Source organism: Muscardinus avellanarius (assembly GCF_963383645.1).
Source record: "Muscardinus avellanarius genome assembly, chromosome: 21".
Taxonomy (NCBI): domain Eukaryota; kingdom Metazoa; phylum Chordata; class Mammalia; order Rodentia; family Gliridae; genus Muscardinus; species Muscardinus avellanarius.
The window spans coordinates 11,242,767-11,257,417 of NC_137807.1; the positions used below are offsets into that span (position 1 = coordinate 11,242,767).

The window sequence follows — 14,651 nt, forward strand, 5'->3', positions numbered from 1 at the left end:
AGTTTGAGTGAAACTGTCTTATCAAGTGCAATTTTCAGGGAAGTTGGTGCAAAGTGCAAGAGTGGAGAAGGAATCCATCTTCCAAAGGCTGGAGCCTTCCTCCACTAGGGGGCGCGCCAGGTGAGCGCAGGCTGCCATTATTTTAAGAGCCTCTGGGTGCCCTGGAACGCTTGTTTGTATGCTAATCGCTGTACGGCCCCCAGGTGGCGCTGCTGTGCTGGGCTAGAGACCCCACCATGGAAAAGTCAGATGTCCTGGTTCTCCAGGGCCAGCCCAGAGGGCTCTGCCCGCACCTCCCCACCCAAGGGATGGAGCCCACTTACTCATCCGCGTCTTTTTTGCTCTCTTCAATGAAGGCAATGGACTCTGATCTAAGGCGATTGGTCACTTCATATGTTCGCAAGGTGACTCCAAAAATATCCTCGTGGTATCGATTGTCATCCTAGGGGACAGAGACAGTCAGAGAGAACAGCCTTCTGATGCCAGACCAGGACTTGGAGAGGGGGCAGACACGGCTGACACCCCGGCATGGAATATACCTAAAGAAGATGGTTCCTAAAGAAACAAGACTAAGCCCAGTGTCCTGGGGCACCTGTGGTTCCTGAGGCTGTGTGAGGAAGACTGCCCCCCAGGGGTAGCCCGGGGGCTGAGGCTTTGGGGATTCTGAACCCAGACCTGTGAGGCCAAGCAGACACCTTCCCAGCCTCCCCTCTCCTTCCTCCGACTCAGCCCTGCAAATTCAGACCTGGGCAGGCAGGTTAGGTGCAAACAGTCTCAGCTTCTCACTCAGCCCTGGACACCCGCAGAGAGAAGGGCGGGCTGCAAAGCTCACAGCTCAGGGACACCCCACAGCGGCTCAAGTAAGGTCTTTTTAGCATCCATGAATTTCCAAAGTGCTGGAAGCTCTTTTGGAATATTTTGGTCTAGAATATTCTCAAAGGGCAGAGGGGGAAACGCATCTCGCTGCGGAGGAGGGGTGATGGTGGAGAACTTGGCTCGGCTGGCGAGGCCCCACCGTGCGCTGAGTCCCGGCATCCCTTCCTCTCACGGGTTTTGAAGAAAGTCGCCCTTTAGTAGACGGGGAAGGTTTCATCCCTAGATAGAGGAGTCCTGGGGAATCTGATGATGTCTCCCTAGGATCGTGTCAAAGAGACTGAGGATAGAGCGGCCTCTACAGCTTTCCTCTGTGACATTTCTATCAGAAAGTTCTTTTTTTAACCCACTGGGGTTTAGCACCGAATTTAGAACAAGGGCTTCTTCTACAGAAAGCAGCTCGTTTAGGAAAGCACGGCTCAGGCTGGGATCGCCTCTGGAGATTTGTGGCTGGGGACTCGGTTCTATTTGGGGCAGTCGGTCACACTGTTAGGAGCGGTGCCAGCCTCCTCCCAGCCTTCAGGCGCGTTAGGAAAAGGCCTTGAGCTCAGGGTGGACGGGCTCCACACCAGGTGCGCGGCTCGGAAAGCCACGCGGGTGGCTCGGACCCTCTTTCCCACCTGGGACAGATTTCTTTTCCTTCCCTCCCTCCCCACGTCCCTCCTTTCTCCTCCTCCTCCTCCTCTGTCTTCTCTCCTCTTCTCCCTCCTCTTTCTCCTCTCCTTCCTCTCCTCCTTCCCCTCCTGTTCTCTTCTTCCTCTTCCCTTTTCCTTCTCCTTTCTCCTTCACCTTTCCTCCTCCCCTCCTCCTTCTCTCCTTTTTCTCCTCCTCTTCTCCCCTCTTCCTCCTTTGTCCCCCCCCCCCTCTCCTTCCACCTGCATGCCCACCATCCTTCCTTCTCCCTCGAGCATGGTCCAGGTCCCCTATATCCCCTGCCCGCAGTGGCAGGGCAGAGTCAGGAGCAGGGGTATCACCCCGGCTGCCCCGATCATTGTCAGGCGGGCGACACCCAGGGGACGGTAGCAGATGCCAGAGAAGGGGCCCGGCAGGTGCCCGCCGCGTGCTCACCCTCAGCCTGCTGATGAACACGCCGGCGTCCTCCTCCGAGAGCTTCCCCTGTTGGGTGAGGATGCGCTGGACGGCTTTCAGGACGTCAGCGGCCATGGTGACGTCCCCGCAGACGTAAATGTGCCCCCCTTGCTCCTTCAGGGCTCGGTACATGGGCTCGGCCAGCTGCTCTTGGAGGACGTCCTGTACGTACTTCTGCCGGGGTGGGGGGAGTGAGCTGGAGTCAGCCCTGTGGAGGCCCCTCTAGGGAGCAGGAGAGTGCTCCACAGATTAGCCCTGGAGGACCCTCTAGGTAGCAGGAGAGCCTCCACAGATTAGCCCTGGGGGACCCTCTAGGGAGCAGAAGAATGCTCCACAGATTAGCCCTGGAGGCCCCTCTAGGGAGCAGGAGAGTGCTCCACAGATTAGCCCTGGAGGCCCCTCTAGGGAGCAGGAGAGTGCTCCACAGATTAGCCCTGGAGGACCCTCCAGGGAGCAGGAGAGTGCTCCACAGATTAGCCCTGGAGGATCCTCTAGGGAGCAGGAGAGTGCTCCTCAGATCAGCTACTAGAAAATCCTCTAGGGAGCGGGAGAGTGCTTCATGGATCAGCCCCTGGAGAGCCCTCTAGAGAACAAAAGAATGCTCCCCAGACCAGCCCCTGGAGGACCCTCTAGGGAGCGGGAGAGTGCTCCCCAGACCAGCCCCTGGAGGACCCTCTAGGGAGCGGGAGAGTGCTCCCCAGACCAGCTCCTGGAGGACCCTCTAGGGAGCAGGAGAGTGCTCCCCAGACCAGCCCCTGGAGGGGCAGCGAGGCAGCATTACCCCCCTGCTCCTCTCCCCCAGTGCCCCTGTTTACACAGGGGTGCCTGCACACGTGGGTCTGGGGGCAGGCTTGGTCTCTGCAGGCATCCTAGCCCCATGTCAGGAAGCCCCAGGACAGCGGGTCAAGGCAAGGGCCTGCACCCCTGCACAGCCGGCTGCTGCTGCAATGGCTGGAGAAGAGCTGGGCCCGGGTGGCGCGAGGCGGACTCCAGCAGCTGGTCTTTAACTTATCAGGGAATTCCCGCCTGGCAAGGCTGCCATCGGGCTGGTGTATCCTGACGCAGAACAGCTGTTAAGGTTCACATCTGTCCACGGGACCTTGTCAAACAGCTACTGAGGAAAACCTGTGAGTGCCCCATCTTTCTCCCTGGGACCCATGGACACACACATGGACACACACATGGATGCACACATGGGCACACACATGGACACACACACACACACAATTTTTTTTTTTTTGCAGTATTGGGATTGAACCCAGGGGTACTCTACCTCTGAGCTCTATCACCAGTCTTTTTTTTATTTTTTATTTTGAGGCAGGGTCTCACTACTTGAGATCCTCCTGCCTCGGTCTCCTGAATAGCTGGGATGATAGGTGTGTGTCACTGTACCAGTTGTTAAACAGTTTTTTTTAAAAAATTCTCTTTGTAAGCATTTCTTATTATGGTGAAAGACACACATACATGTTAAAGCAGATGAGCAATGGCATTAAATACCAGGTTGTGCAACCATTACTACTATCTAGTTCTAGAACTTTCTGGCCAATCTAAATGGAAACCTTGTACCCACGAAGCAGCGACTCCCCGGCTCCCCTTGGAAACCACCAGCCTGCTTCTGTCTCTAGGGCTTTGCCTGTTCTAACATTTCATGTAAACATAACCATACAATACGACTGTTTTATTTGACATTTCTTTTTTTGGTACTAAGGATCGAACCTAGGGGAATTCTGCCTCTGAGCTACACCCCCAGCCCTACTTTTCAAGATTTTTGAAATAGGGACTCACTAAATTGTGGAGGGTCTCCCTAAGTTCCTGAGGCTGGCCTGGAACTTGCGATCCTCCTGCCTCACCCTCCCAAGCACTGGGATTACAGGCACATACCACCATGCCCGGCTTGTTAAATATTTTATTTGTTTTATTTTTTGGTACTAGGGATTGAACCCAGAGGCATTCTACCTCCAAGCTATATCCCCACCCTAAATTTATTTCTTATTTGGAAACAGGGTCTCACTAGGTTGCTGAGGGCCTCACTACTTGCTGAGGCTGGCCTCAAACCTGCAATCCCCCTGTCTCAGCCTCCCAAGTACTGGGATTACAAGTGTGCACCACCATACCTGGCTTCTCATTAAGTATTTTATAATATACCCTTTCCAGGCTTTCTGAAGTAGAGAGCAAATTCCTATTGGGGAATTCAGAAAGGGCAGGGGGTTTTCGGAGATGGACTCTCTAAGAGTGTACACATGCGTGTGTATACAAGTGTGCGGGGTGTGGACTGGGGGTTACCTTCGGTTTGTCTGGCTCCCGGGAGTAGGCCGTGTACAGCTCTCTGAAGACCCCCTTGTTCTTGGCCTGCAGGGTCTCCTCCCTGTAGAGGTGGTCTAACTTGGACTGCCGGCACCCGAAGACCAGGACCATGGGGCAGGGACTCATTCCTGGGGACGGCAAGACACTGGCTGGGGAGTGGCCGAGGCGCCAGGCGGGCTGCTGAGACCCGAGGGCGTGCCACGCAGACAGAGCCAGCGAGCGCCAGTCGGCCCGCATGGTCGGGCTGGGCGGATCTTCCCTCCGTGGGTCCCGGTCTTTCCTTCTAGCTCCCAGACCACTTCGCGGCCTTCCCCAGACTTGAGCTGGGCCGCCTGGGTTCCAATCTCAGCTCTGTGTGACGATGCCCAGTTGACTTACCTTTCTGAGCCTCAGTTTCCCCATGTGCAAAATGGAAATGGACCATCCGTCAGTGTTTGCAGAGGACTGGTTCCAGGCCTCCCCCGAGACACCAAAATCTGAGGATGCACCAGTCTCTCCTATGAAGCGGTGTGGTGCTTGCATACAGCCTACGCACATCCTTCCGTCTACTTTATTTTATTATTATAGTTTCTTTTGTGGCAATGGAGATCAAGCCCAGAGGCATTCTACCTCCAAGCTACACCCGCAGCCCCCTTTAAATTTTCTTCCTTCCTTCCTTCATTTCTTTCCTTTCTTTCTCTCTCTCCTTTCTTTCCTTTCTCTCTCTTTTCTTTCCCTTCTTTCTCTCCCCTCCCTCCCTTCCTTCCTTCCTTCCTTCCTTCCTTCCTTCCTTCCTTCCTTCTTTCCTTCCTTCCTTCCTGTGGTACTGGAGTTCCTGGAAACCCTTCTACCTCTGGGCTACACTCTCAGACCTATTTTTTTAATATTTTATTTGGAAACAGGGTCTCTTAAGCCAGCGCGGCTGGTTTCAAACTTATGTGATCCTCCTGTCTCTGCCTCCCAAGCGTGGGGATTACAAGCGTGCGCCACCACGCCCAGCTTAGATTTTTTTTTCTTTTAAATGAGGTCTTGCTAGGTCACTGAGGCTGGCCTTGAACCTGTGATCCTCCTGTCTCAGCCTCCCAAGTACTAGGATAAGAGCTGTGTACCACCACGCCTGGCTTTTATTTTGAGTTGCTTTTCTCTCTTGTTTGTTGCTCTGCATCCAGCACCTACTTTAGTTTCAGGAACTCATTAGGTGCTTAGTAAATCTTTTTTTTTTTTTTTTTTTTTGTGGTACTGGAGATGAAACCCAGTAGCATTCTACCTCCAAGCTATACTCCAGCCCTATTTTTTTTTTTTTTTTTGCAGGTCTGGGGATGGAACCTAGGGGCATTTAACCTCCAAGCTACAACTCCTGCCCTATTTCTTATTCTTTTAGTTCTGAAACAGGGTCTCACTAAGTTGCAGAGGGCCTCACTGAATAGCTGAGCTGTCCATGAACCGCCATCCTCTGGTCTCAGCCTCCCAAATGCTGGGATTACAAGCACGTGCCAGCTCCCAGCCCTATTTTTTATTCTTTATTTTCAAACAAGGTCTCAATGAGTTGCAAAGGGCTTCACTAAGCAGTAGCTGAGTCTGTCTGCTAACCCTGATCCTCCTATTCCAGCCTTCCAAATGCTGGTATTACAAGTGTGAGCTCCCATGCCTGGCTCAATAAACCCTTGTTTGATGAGTGTTACAATGGTCACTTCTCTCTTTTCTTCTCCCAGAGCTGAGCCGAGCTAGAGGTTTAGAGCTCACGTAGCCAGGCCTCCTCTGTGGGATGGCCTCATAAGCACACCCATTTGCTTAGGACGCATGCTTACCCCTAATAGGGCTACTGGATTTTTTTTAAAAAGAGGGCACAATTTAGCTGGGCCCGGTGGCACACACTTGTAATCCCAATACTTGGGAGGCTGAGACAGGAGGATCACAGGCTCATAGCCCGCCTCGGCAACTTAGTGTGAACTTGTTTCAAAATAAAAGAATAAAATAGGACTGGGGGTAGAGCTCAGAGGTAGAATTCCTCAGTGCCACACACACATAAAAAGGCACAACTGAAATAGTCAAGGCATGTTCAAAGACATGTTCTTTGGGGAGATGGGATTTCAGGCCCTTAGACAGAGCTGTGTGGAAGATGTGCTTGGATGGACCGTGCGAATTACACCCTAGGGGTGAGGTTGGTACTTCAAGCCCCGGTAGTTTAGCGATGGAGAGAAGGCTCTTCCATTCTTTAGAGCAGTGGAAACTCAGGGCTGGGAAGCCAGTAGCTGCTGGCCTGTACCCTACCTTTGTGCTGGATGTCGAATTGCCGCTGCTGCCAGAAGCTTCGGAAAGGGGCGATGCCGGTGCCAGGGCCGACCAGGATGCAGGGGACCTGGGGGTTGCGCGGCAGGTGGAAGCTGGGGGCCCTGGACAGGGAAGAGAGTGTTGGAGGCTCTGCTGAGCTCAGGGCGGTACGGGGGAGCGGAGCCCCAGGCAGACAGCCGCCCTCTCAAGCAGACAACAGAGTGACCTATGGCCCTTCAACCAGGGCTAGGTGCCCCCTGCGGGTGGGAGTCCCAGGGATCTGGTGACTGCTCCGTTCCCCAGGGTTCTCCATGGTGATCTATGGCACACATCCCTAGGCATGACAACCCCAGATGTCTTTAGACACTGTCAAATATCCCCAGCATGTTGGTGGCAGCGTACAAGTCATCCTGGATTGATGTAGCCATCTGTGAGATTTTTCTTTTCCTTTGTGGTGCTAGGGATTGAACCCAGGGTCATTCTACTTCTGAGCTATACCCCCAGCCCTATCTTATCTTTATTTTATTTGAAACAGGGTCTTACTAAGTTACTGGGACTGGTCTTGAACCTGTGATCCTCCAGTCTCAGCTTCCCGTGTACCGGGATTACAGACGTGTGCCACCATGCCTGGCTGTATTTTTGGAATACACCAGGGGATTCTGATGTCAGTGGTACGTGGACCATCCTGTACACACTCTACATTTAATGGTTGGCTAGGGACTCTGTTGGCAAAGCAGGTGTCTGTCATGGGTCTGCGCTCAGGTCTACGCTCGAAAACTGAGATGGGGAGGAAAAGCTCCAATTGACAGGGCTGGTTGAATCTTTTCCCTCTCTGAGAAATTGGGGACAGGTTAGGGGCGACCAGTAACATTTAGATAGAATTTCCACCAGTCTGGAAATTCCAGGAAGGCTGAGGCTCTATTTGCCTGGTTTTCTAGCAGGGAGCTCAGCACTTGATATATCTTTATTACATTGATATATATTTATTACATTGACTTTACTTTGCCTGGAGGACAGTCTTAGACTGCTCTGCTGCTCCATCCCAGGATCCTGTTTCCCTAACAACCCGGGGTGATACGGGATGCTGATGTGATACTAGCTGCTCCAGCCACCTCTCTAGAACCCTTCCGGCTGGTCCAGCTACTCCCACTCGTGACGCTGAAACCGAGAGGACTGCCCATATCTCTGCTTGACACTTACCCCCTCACGAAGCAGGGGACCACTTCGTCAGCCTGTATCCGGTTGAGCCAGGAGGAGCACACGCCATGGTGAATTGGTCCTTTTCCATCTAGCAGAATGAGCAGGGTGGTCTAGTTCAGCGACTCCCCCACCTCCCTTGTCTCGATGGCGCCACTCCCTCCAATGGAGTGTGCTGGCAGGCCAATGCCCTGCCGCTTCTGCATTGGAATTCCTGGTCTGGCCCTTGCTCTGAAGGGGAGTAATTGGTAGAGCTGGGACGAGAGTATGGCTGGGTTCTGTTAGTTATGGGTAGCTTGCATTCCAGTTATGCCCACGAAAGGGCCTTGGTCAAGATGCTCTGGGTGGCTTGCTGGGATTCGGGGCTCAGAGTTCTCCAGACACTGTAAATTATAATTGTTTTATCAAGGATGGAAAATATATAGGGGTCAGCTGGCCCCCAACCAGCTGGGCCTGAAACAGCAGAGAGCCCCCCAGGGAACGGGGATGGCTTGTGCTAGCTGCTGCCTGGGGGTGCCGGGGATGGAGTTAGCCAATGAGGCCCCGGGCTGGGAAGAGCTGAGGCTCCCAAATGCACACCTCGCCTCCTCCTGAGTCCTGCTCAGGGTCCCAGGACAGTCTGCCTGCTCCTCGTCTATCTTGTTTTCTAGCTTTGGGTATGAATGTCCTGTAGGGTTTGGGGATCTGGCCAGGGACCTCTTAGCCTTGGGGTCTGCAGAGCACAGGGCCGGTGCCCACCTCGGGTGTGGTAGGAGACGACGGCCACGGTGAGGTGCACCTCGTCCGGGTACATGTCGGGGGAGGAGCTGATGGAGTAGTACCGGGGCTGCAGCAGGGACAGCTGGGTGAGCAGCAGGGTGGCCGGCATCTGGATGGACGGGAACTCCTCCAGCACCTCCACAATGGTGGGGTTCTTGCCCCATTTCCATTCCTCGTACTCCTGCAGCCCCTGAGCCAAGGAGAAGACAGAAGACGGCTTGAATCCAGCGCCCACCAGTGGGTGCTTAAGGAGGTCCAGGGAAGGCAAAATACAAGGCTGAGTAGCCCGCCCTTGCAGAGGAAGGATGCGTGCTGGGTTTTAATCTCCTGAGGGCCTGAGGAAATGAATGTGGTGTGAGTTCCACTGGGCTGTTACACCAGAATACCTGGATTGAGACAACAGAAATACACTGGTCACTGATCTGGAGACACTGGCCCATGGTCAAGGGGCCAGCAGCCGGGGTGTCTGCTAGGGCTACTCTGTGCGTGTGGCACCTGCCACGTGTCCTCACAGCAGAAGGGGTGACCTGCTCCCTCGAGCCTCGTTAGTAATGATATAACCCCACAGATGATTGCAGGGCCCTCCAAGGCCCCATCTCTTAATACCATCAGCTTGGGCAGAATAGGGAGAGAAAGGAGAGAGAGAGGAGAGAGAGAGAGAGAGGAGAGAGAGAGGAGAGGAGAGAATACTGAGGGGGAGAGACAGAGAGGGAGGGAGGGAGGGAGGGAGGGAGGGAGGGAGAGAGAGAGAGAGAAAGAGAGAGAGAGAGAGAGAGAGAGAGAGAGAGAGAGAGAGAGAGAGAATGAATGAATATGAGTACATTACTGGGGATGAAATCCATTCTACCTCCAAGCTACACCCACAACCCTATTTACTTGTTGTGGGGCAGAAGGATTCTGAGGCACGCAGTTTTTGGAAGGGACACAGATACTCAGATCGCAGCAGGTGTTACTGTTCTTCTCATTTTCGGATGAGGACACTGGACGGTGCAGAGGTCCTCTAAAACTGGATTCGAATCTAAGTGGGATAGCGGCACACCTACAACCCCAGTACTTGGGAGGCTGAGCCGGGAGGATCACGGGTTCAAGGACAGCCTCAGCAACGCAGTGAGACTCTCAACCACCTCACTGAGTGCTGTTTAAAACTAAACAAATTCAAAAGGGCTGGGAGTGTAGCTTGGAGAGAGAATACCCCTGAGTTCAGTCCCCAGTAACAAAATAAATAAATAAATTAAAAAATAAAACAAATTATATGCACTTGTTAATTAGCCCCCCCCCCCTTTTTTTTTCCTCCCTACCACTCAAGCTCCTCTCCTGAAACACAGAAGAAAGCAAAACCATCTTTTCTTGCTGGAAGCTTGCTTAGTGGGGAGGACATGCAAGTGGGAGGAGCCTAAGAGATCTCCTGAGTGCAGTTCTTACTGAGCGAGGCTGAGCAGCAGCTTGGGGGTGGCTAAGTTTCTGGACTGGTTCCTAAGCAAGGGCGGTATGCTCTGTCTGGCCCACCTGTCCACCAAAGGCCTCTTCTATCCAGCAGTCCTACCTTCGGCTCCTCCGCACTGGAAAAAACTTATCTTTACATCGAGCATTGTGACGTTCAGTTTCTTTTTCTTCCCACTGTGGGCTAAAATGAACTCATGGAAACTCAAGTTAACAAACTGCCTGCAGGAGAGGCCAGAAATTTCTATGGTGGCCAGAAATATGTGGGTCTCAAGGGAGTCACCGGTTCCTTCAGGCCTTAGAGTTAGGGGAAATGGTTAGGACCAAGCTGGACAAACCAATATGGCAGCCGTATGCAAATTAAAAAATGGCACCCACTGCTCAAGACTGCCATCCGCTGGGCAAGTGCTGGAATAACAGCCTCACAGATCTCCAACATGGAGGAGGTGAAAGGCGCCCCTGGGGTTGTACAAAGCTCAGGGACCCACCTTGCTGAGGACCAGCAGACGCTGCTTCTCCTTCTCACTGGTGGCGAGGGAGGCGAACTGCTGCAGCTGCAGGGGCGTTGGCGGCGTGGTGATGTCCAGGTAGTACTTGAAGGCCTGGAAGATGGTGCAGGGCGGGAGGCGGGGCTCGTCCCTCCAGTTACTGATGACGCCTGCGGAGGGACAAGGGGTGGGGAGGTGAGGAGGGCCTGGTCCAAGTCAGCCGCCCAGGCCTGCCACGGGGCGGGACCGGGCAGGTGAGCAGGACGGTCCCAGACCTGAGCAAGCTGTCAATTCTGTGTGTGTGTGTGTGTGTGTGTGTGTGTGTGTGTGTGTGTGTATGTGTGTGTGTGTGTGTTTGGTACCGGGGATTGACCCAGAAGGATTCTACCTCTACTTCCAAACTACATCCCCAGTCTATAGCACCGTTTGATTCTGATAGAAGTAGGAATGTGATTTCAGCTATGATTTTCTTGGTGGGCAGTGGGGTACCACTGATTTTTTCCAAGGGGCCATGGTCATAAGAAGCTTCTCTCCCCAGTGATGAGTCCCCAGTGTCCAGGAGTTATGAGCATCTGCTCAGCTGTTTGGGCCACGGAGGGTCAGCCATGAGAAAGGGGGAGTCTGTCTCAGAATGTGGAGGTGACAGACACATACCCTACTACCTGGCTTGCTGAGTGGACATTGGAACGGGCCTCCTCTCCTTCCCCACACACCCGCCACCTCTGGACCTTCCCTGGGGATGGCGAGGGCCCCCGGGAGCGTTACCCAAGGCCGTGTTCCGCTCCTCCAGCATCTCCACCTTCACCATCTGGTTGACGGGCGGCGCGTCCTCCAGCCGCTCAATGAGGGCGTTCACGAGGAGCTCCTGGTTGCCAGGGAAGACGCCCAGGTGGTCCCCAGGCTGGTACTGTAGCTCCTGATTCCCGTTGGTGTGGAGACGCACGAAGATAGTCGATCGGCTGTAGGGAAGGACCAGGGGAATGGTACCACCAGGCCCACCAGCTCCCGTGTCTCGTCCACCCTTGTGGAGTACAGGTCCTCCAGCTCTCGGGGCCTACAAGGCCTGTGCCCATCACCCCACACCGCGGCTTTGAGCAAGGTCAAACCGACGGCCTTCCGGGAGCCCTGAGCGGAAGAAGCAGCCCTGGACATGGCTGCTCACCTGACCCAAGCTCTCCCTTGCTTTTCCTCTGCTCAGTCTCCTCTCCTGGTTCATTTTCATCTTCCAAACTCTGAACATTGACGCACCCTGGGGCTCAGTCCTCAGACATCCTGCTCCTCTGGTTCCTTCCTTCCTTCCTTCCTTCCTTCCTTCTTTTTTTTTTTTTTTTTGCGGATCTGGGGATGGAACCCAGGGGCATTTTACCTCCGAGCTACACCCTCAGCCCTAGTTTTTATTCTTAATTTTTATTTATTTATGTTTTTGGTGGCACTGGGGGTGGAACCCAGGGGCTTTTCTACCTCCGGGCTATCCTCCCAGACCTATTTTATACTTTATTTGGAAACAGGGTCTCACTAAGTTGCTGAGAGCCTCACTAAGTAGCTAAGGCTGGCTTTGAACCTGTGCCTTCCTCCTGTCTCAGCCTCCCAAGTGCTGGGATTACAAGCGTGCGCCACCATGCCTGACTATTTTTTATTTTTATTTTTTGCGGTACTGGGGATGGAACCCAGGGGCATTCTACCTCCGAGCTATACCCACAGCCCTATTTTTTATTCTTTATTTTGAAACAGGGTCTCACTGAGTTGCAAAGAGCCTCACTAAGTAGCTGAGGCTGTCTGTGAACCGCGATCCTCCTGTCTCAGCCTCCCGAATGCTGGGGTTACAAGCGCGCGCCACCACGCCCGGCTCTCCTTTTCTGTTTACTTTTCTCCACTGCATTCCCGCCCCTGGCCTATAGTATCCTTTATTTCCTTCTGTAGTTTGTGACTGTCCTGGGCAGGGTAACATAAACAATGGTGGGGCGTTCGCCATATGTCCACCGCGATTTCCTCAGCACCTATGACAGAGCACAGCGCATAGCAGGTCCTCTAAAAGCACGGGGGCTAACATGGCATCCCGGTAGTTGGGAGGCTGAGACAGGAGGATTGCAGGTTTGAGGGCAGTCTTAGCAACTTAGTGAGACCCTGTTTCAAAAAAAAAAAAAAAAAAGAAAAAGAAAAAAGAAAAGAAGAGAAAAGAAATAGGGCTGGGGTGTAGCTCAGAGGTAGAATGCTCCTGGACTCAATCTCCAGTACCAAATGATTAATATGTAAATAAATAAATAGTATGCGTTGGCCTGGCATGGTGGCACACACTTCTAATCCTAGTACTTGAAAGGCAGAGACAGGAAGATTGTAGGTTCTTGGCCAGCCTCAGCAATGTAGGGCCTCCACAACTTAGCGGAACCCTGTTTCAAAATAAAAAATAAGCCGGGCGTGGTGGCGCACGCACGCTTGTAATCCCCGCGCTTGGGAGGCGGAGACAGGAGGATCGCGCAGGTTCGAAGTCAGCCGCGCTGGCTTAAGAGACCCTGTTTCCAAAAATAAAAAAAAGTATACAATAGGTCTGGGAGTGTAGCCTGGAGGTAGAAGGGCTTCCAGGAACCCCAGTACCACCAAAACAAACAAACAAACAAACAAACAAACAAACAAAAAACGCCAGGTATGGTGCTGCACACTCGTAATCCCAGTACTTGGGAGGCAGAGACTGGAAGGATTGCAGGTTTGTGGCCAGGTTCCCCTGTTTCAAAATAAATAATAAAAACAGAGCTGGGGTAGCATGACCTTGAGTTCAATTGACAGTACTATTGAAAAAAAAAAAGAATAAATAAATTATGGCTGGAGTGTAGCTCAGAGGTAGAATGCCTCTGGGTTCAATCCCCTCCCCCACACAATATGTGTTGAATGATGGAATCTCAGGCTTTCAAACTTAACCAGTTGCTGGACAGGGCCTGAAGCAGAAGCAGGGTCTCCAAACTGAAATTCCATCTTTTCTAGAAATTCCAGGTTCCATCCCCTTTTGTAATCAGAGACTTCACATTGTCATGATAAAGAAAGAAATACCTGGCCTTAAACTTGGGTTCTTCTTATGCATAAATTCACCATTTCATTAAACTGAGGGCTCTAAGAAAAAACCTAGAGGGAAGGGTGTCCGCGCCCCTTCCGCTAACTCTTGTGTTTCAAGTCCAGGAGGCCTGTGTTAATTAACCGCTTTAAGAATGAATTCTCAGTGGGGCTTGGTGGTGCCTGCTTGCAATCCCAGTACTTGGAGGCTGAGACAGGAGGATCACAGGTTCGAGGACAGTCTCAGTAACTTAGTGAGGCCCTCCGCAATGTAGTGAGATCCTGTTTCAAAAAAAAAAAAAAATTAAACAGGGCTGAGGGTATAGCTTAGAGTTAGAAGGCTCCTGGGTTTAATCCTCAGTACCACAAAATAAAAAAAAAATTGAGAAGTAGACATTCTGGACCTGTGGAAAATTTTAGGTCTGGCATAGTACATTTTACTGAATCCCCGAAGCATCAGGGATCCGGGCCACCTTGGTAAATCCCAACCAGGAGCTGTGTTTCCTTTTCAGATCTACAACTCTTCACTGACAGCTGCTTTCAGTTTTGTCCACCGAGGCGTTTGATATTCAACATGAAAGTTCCTACACCCGCTATGGTATATAAATCACTCTTGAATAGATCAACGGGATTCGCCAGTTAGAGGAGTTTCTGGCACAACCAAGAGCCCTTTTGTGCTACAAATAGCCACCATTATGACGAACAGTCGAGCTCACACATTTTTTTGTGTGCGTATGGGGGGGAACATCGAGTGTCTTCTCGGAGGGAGGCGCTCCATCTGTAGTATGATGGGGACCTCGGTGGTCAGAATTGTGACCGGAACTGTCAGGGCCTAGGGCTCCTCCTTCTTTCCCCCCAAGCGCGGATCTCGCCCTCTCTGGAGCACTGATCTTGTCAAATTATACAGATGTGCATGATTGATTCTCCCCTGAGCTCACGCCAGTCTCTGGTTCCCAGGGAGCAAAGACATCAATACAGGGCGCTGGCGGCAGGAAGGGGATTAGCAGGAGCCGGTAGCCAGCAGGGGGCGCCAAAGGGCTTCCAATTTGGGAGCCTCCGCGCTCCCCCATAAAGAGCCTTTGAAAGGCTCGCAAATTAATTCCGGCTTTCTTTCCAGACCCACCAACAATCCTACAAAACAGGAAACGCGGAGGACCTGGACTTGCAGAGCCGGCGCACGCTCTGAGCCAAGTCCTCAGAAAGTGGTCA

At 52.6% G+C, this 14,651-nt stretch overlaps 1 protein-coding gene across 2 annotated transcripts in view; it reads right to left on the minus strand.

Moving 5' to 3' along the window:
* Positions 1–319: 319 nt before the first annotated feature.
* The window catches only part of NOS1 (nitric oxide synthase 1), a gene marked incomplete at both ends in the record, with an annotated part of 88,984 nt that continues 74,652 nt past the window's right edge, over positions 320–14,651 (minus strand). For both annotated transcript variants that reach the window (XM_080717728.1, XM_080717727.1), the window contains 8 exons: positions 320–442; positions 1,942–2,136; positions 4,246–4,394; positions 6,517–6,638; positions 7,717–7,804; positions 8,452–8,662; positions 10,401–10,570; positions 11,166–11,359. In XM_080717728.1, the coding sequence (XP_080573854.1) occupies positions 320–442; positions 1,942–2,136; positions 4,246–4,394; positions 6,517–6,638; positions 7,717–7,804; positions 8,452–8,662; positions 10,401–10,570; positions 11,166–11,359 (1,252 nt within the window). The remainder of the gene's footprint in view (positions 443–1,941; positions 2,137–4,245; positions 4,395–6,516; positions 6,639–7,716; positions 7,805–8,451; positions 8,663–10,400; positions 10,571–11,165; positions 11,360–14,651) is intronic.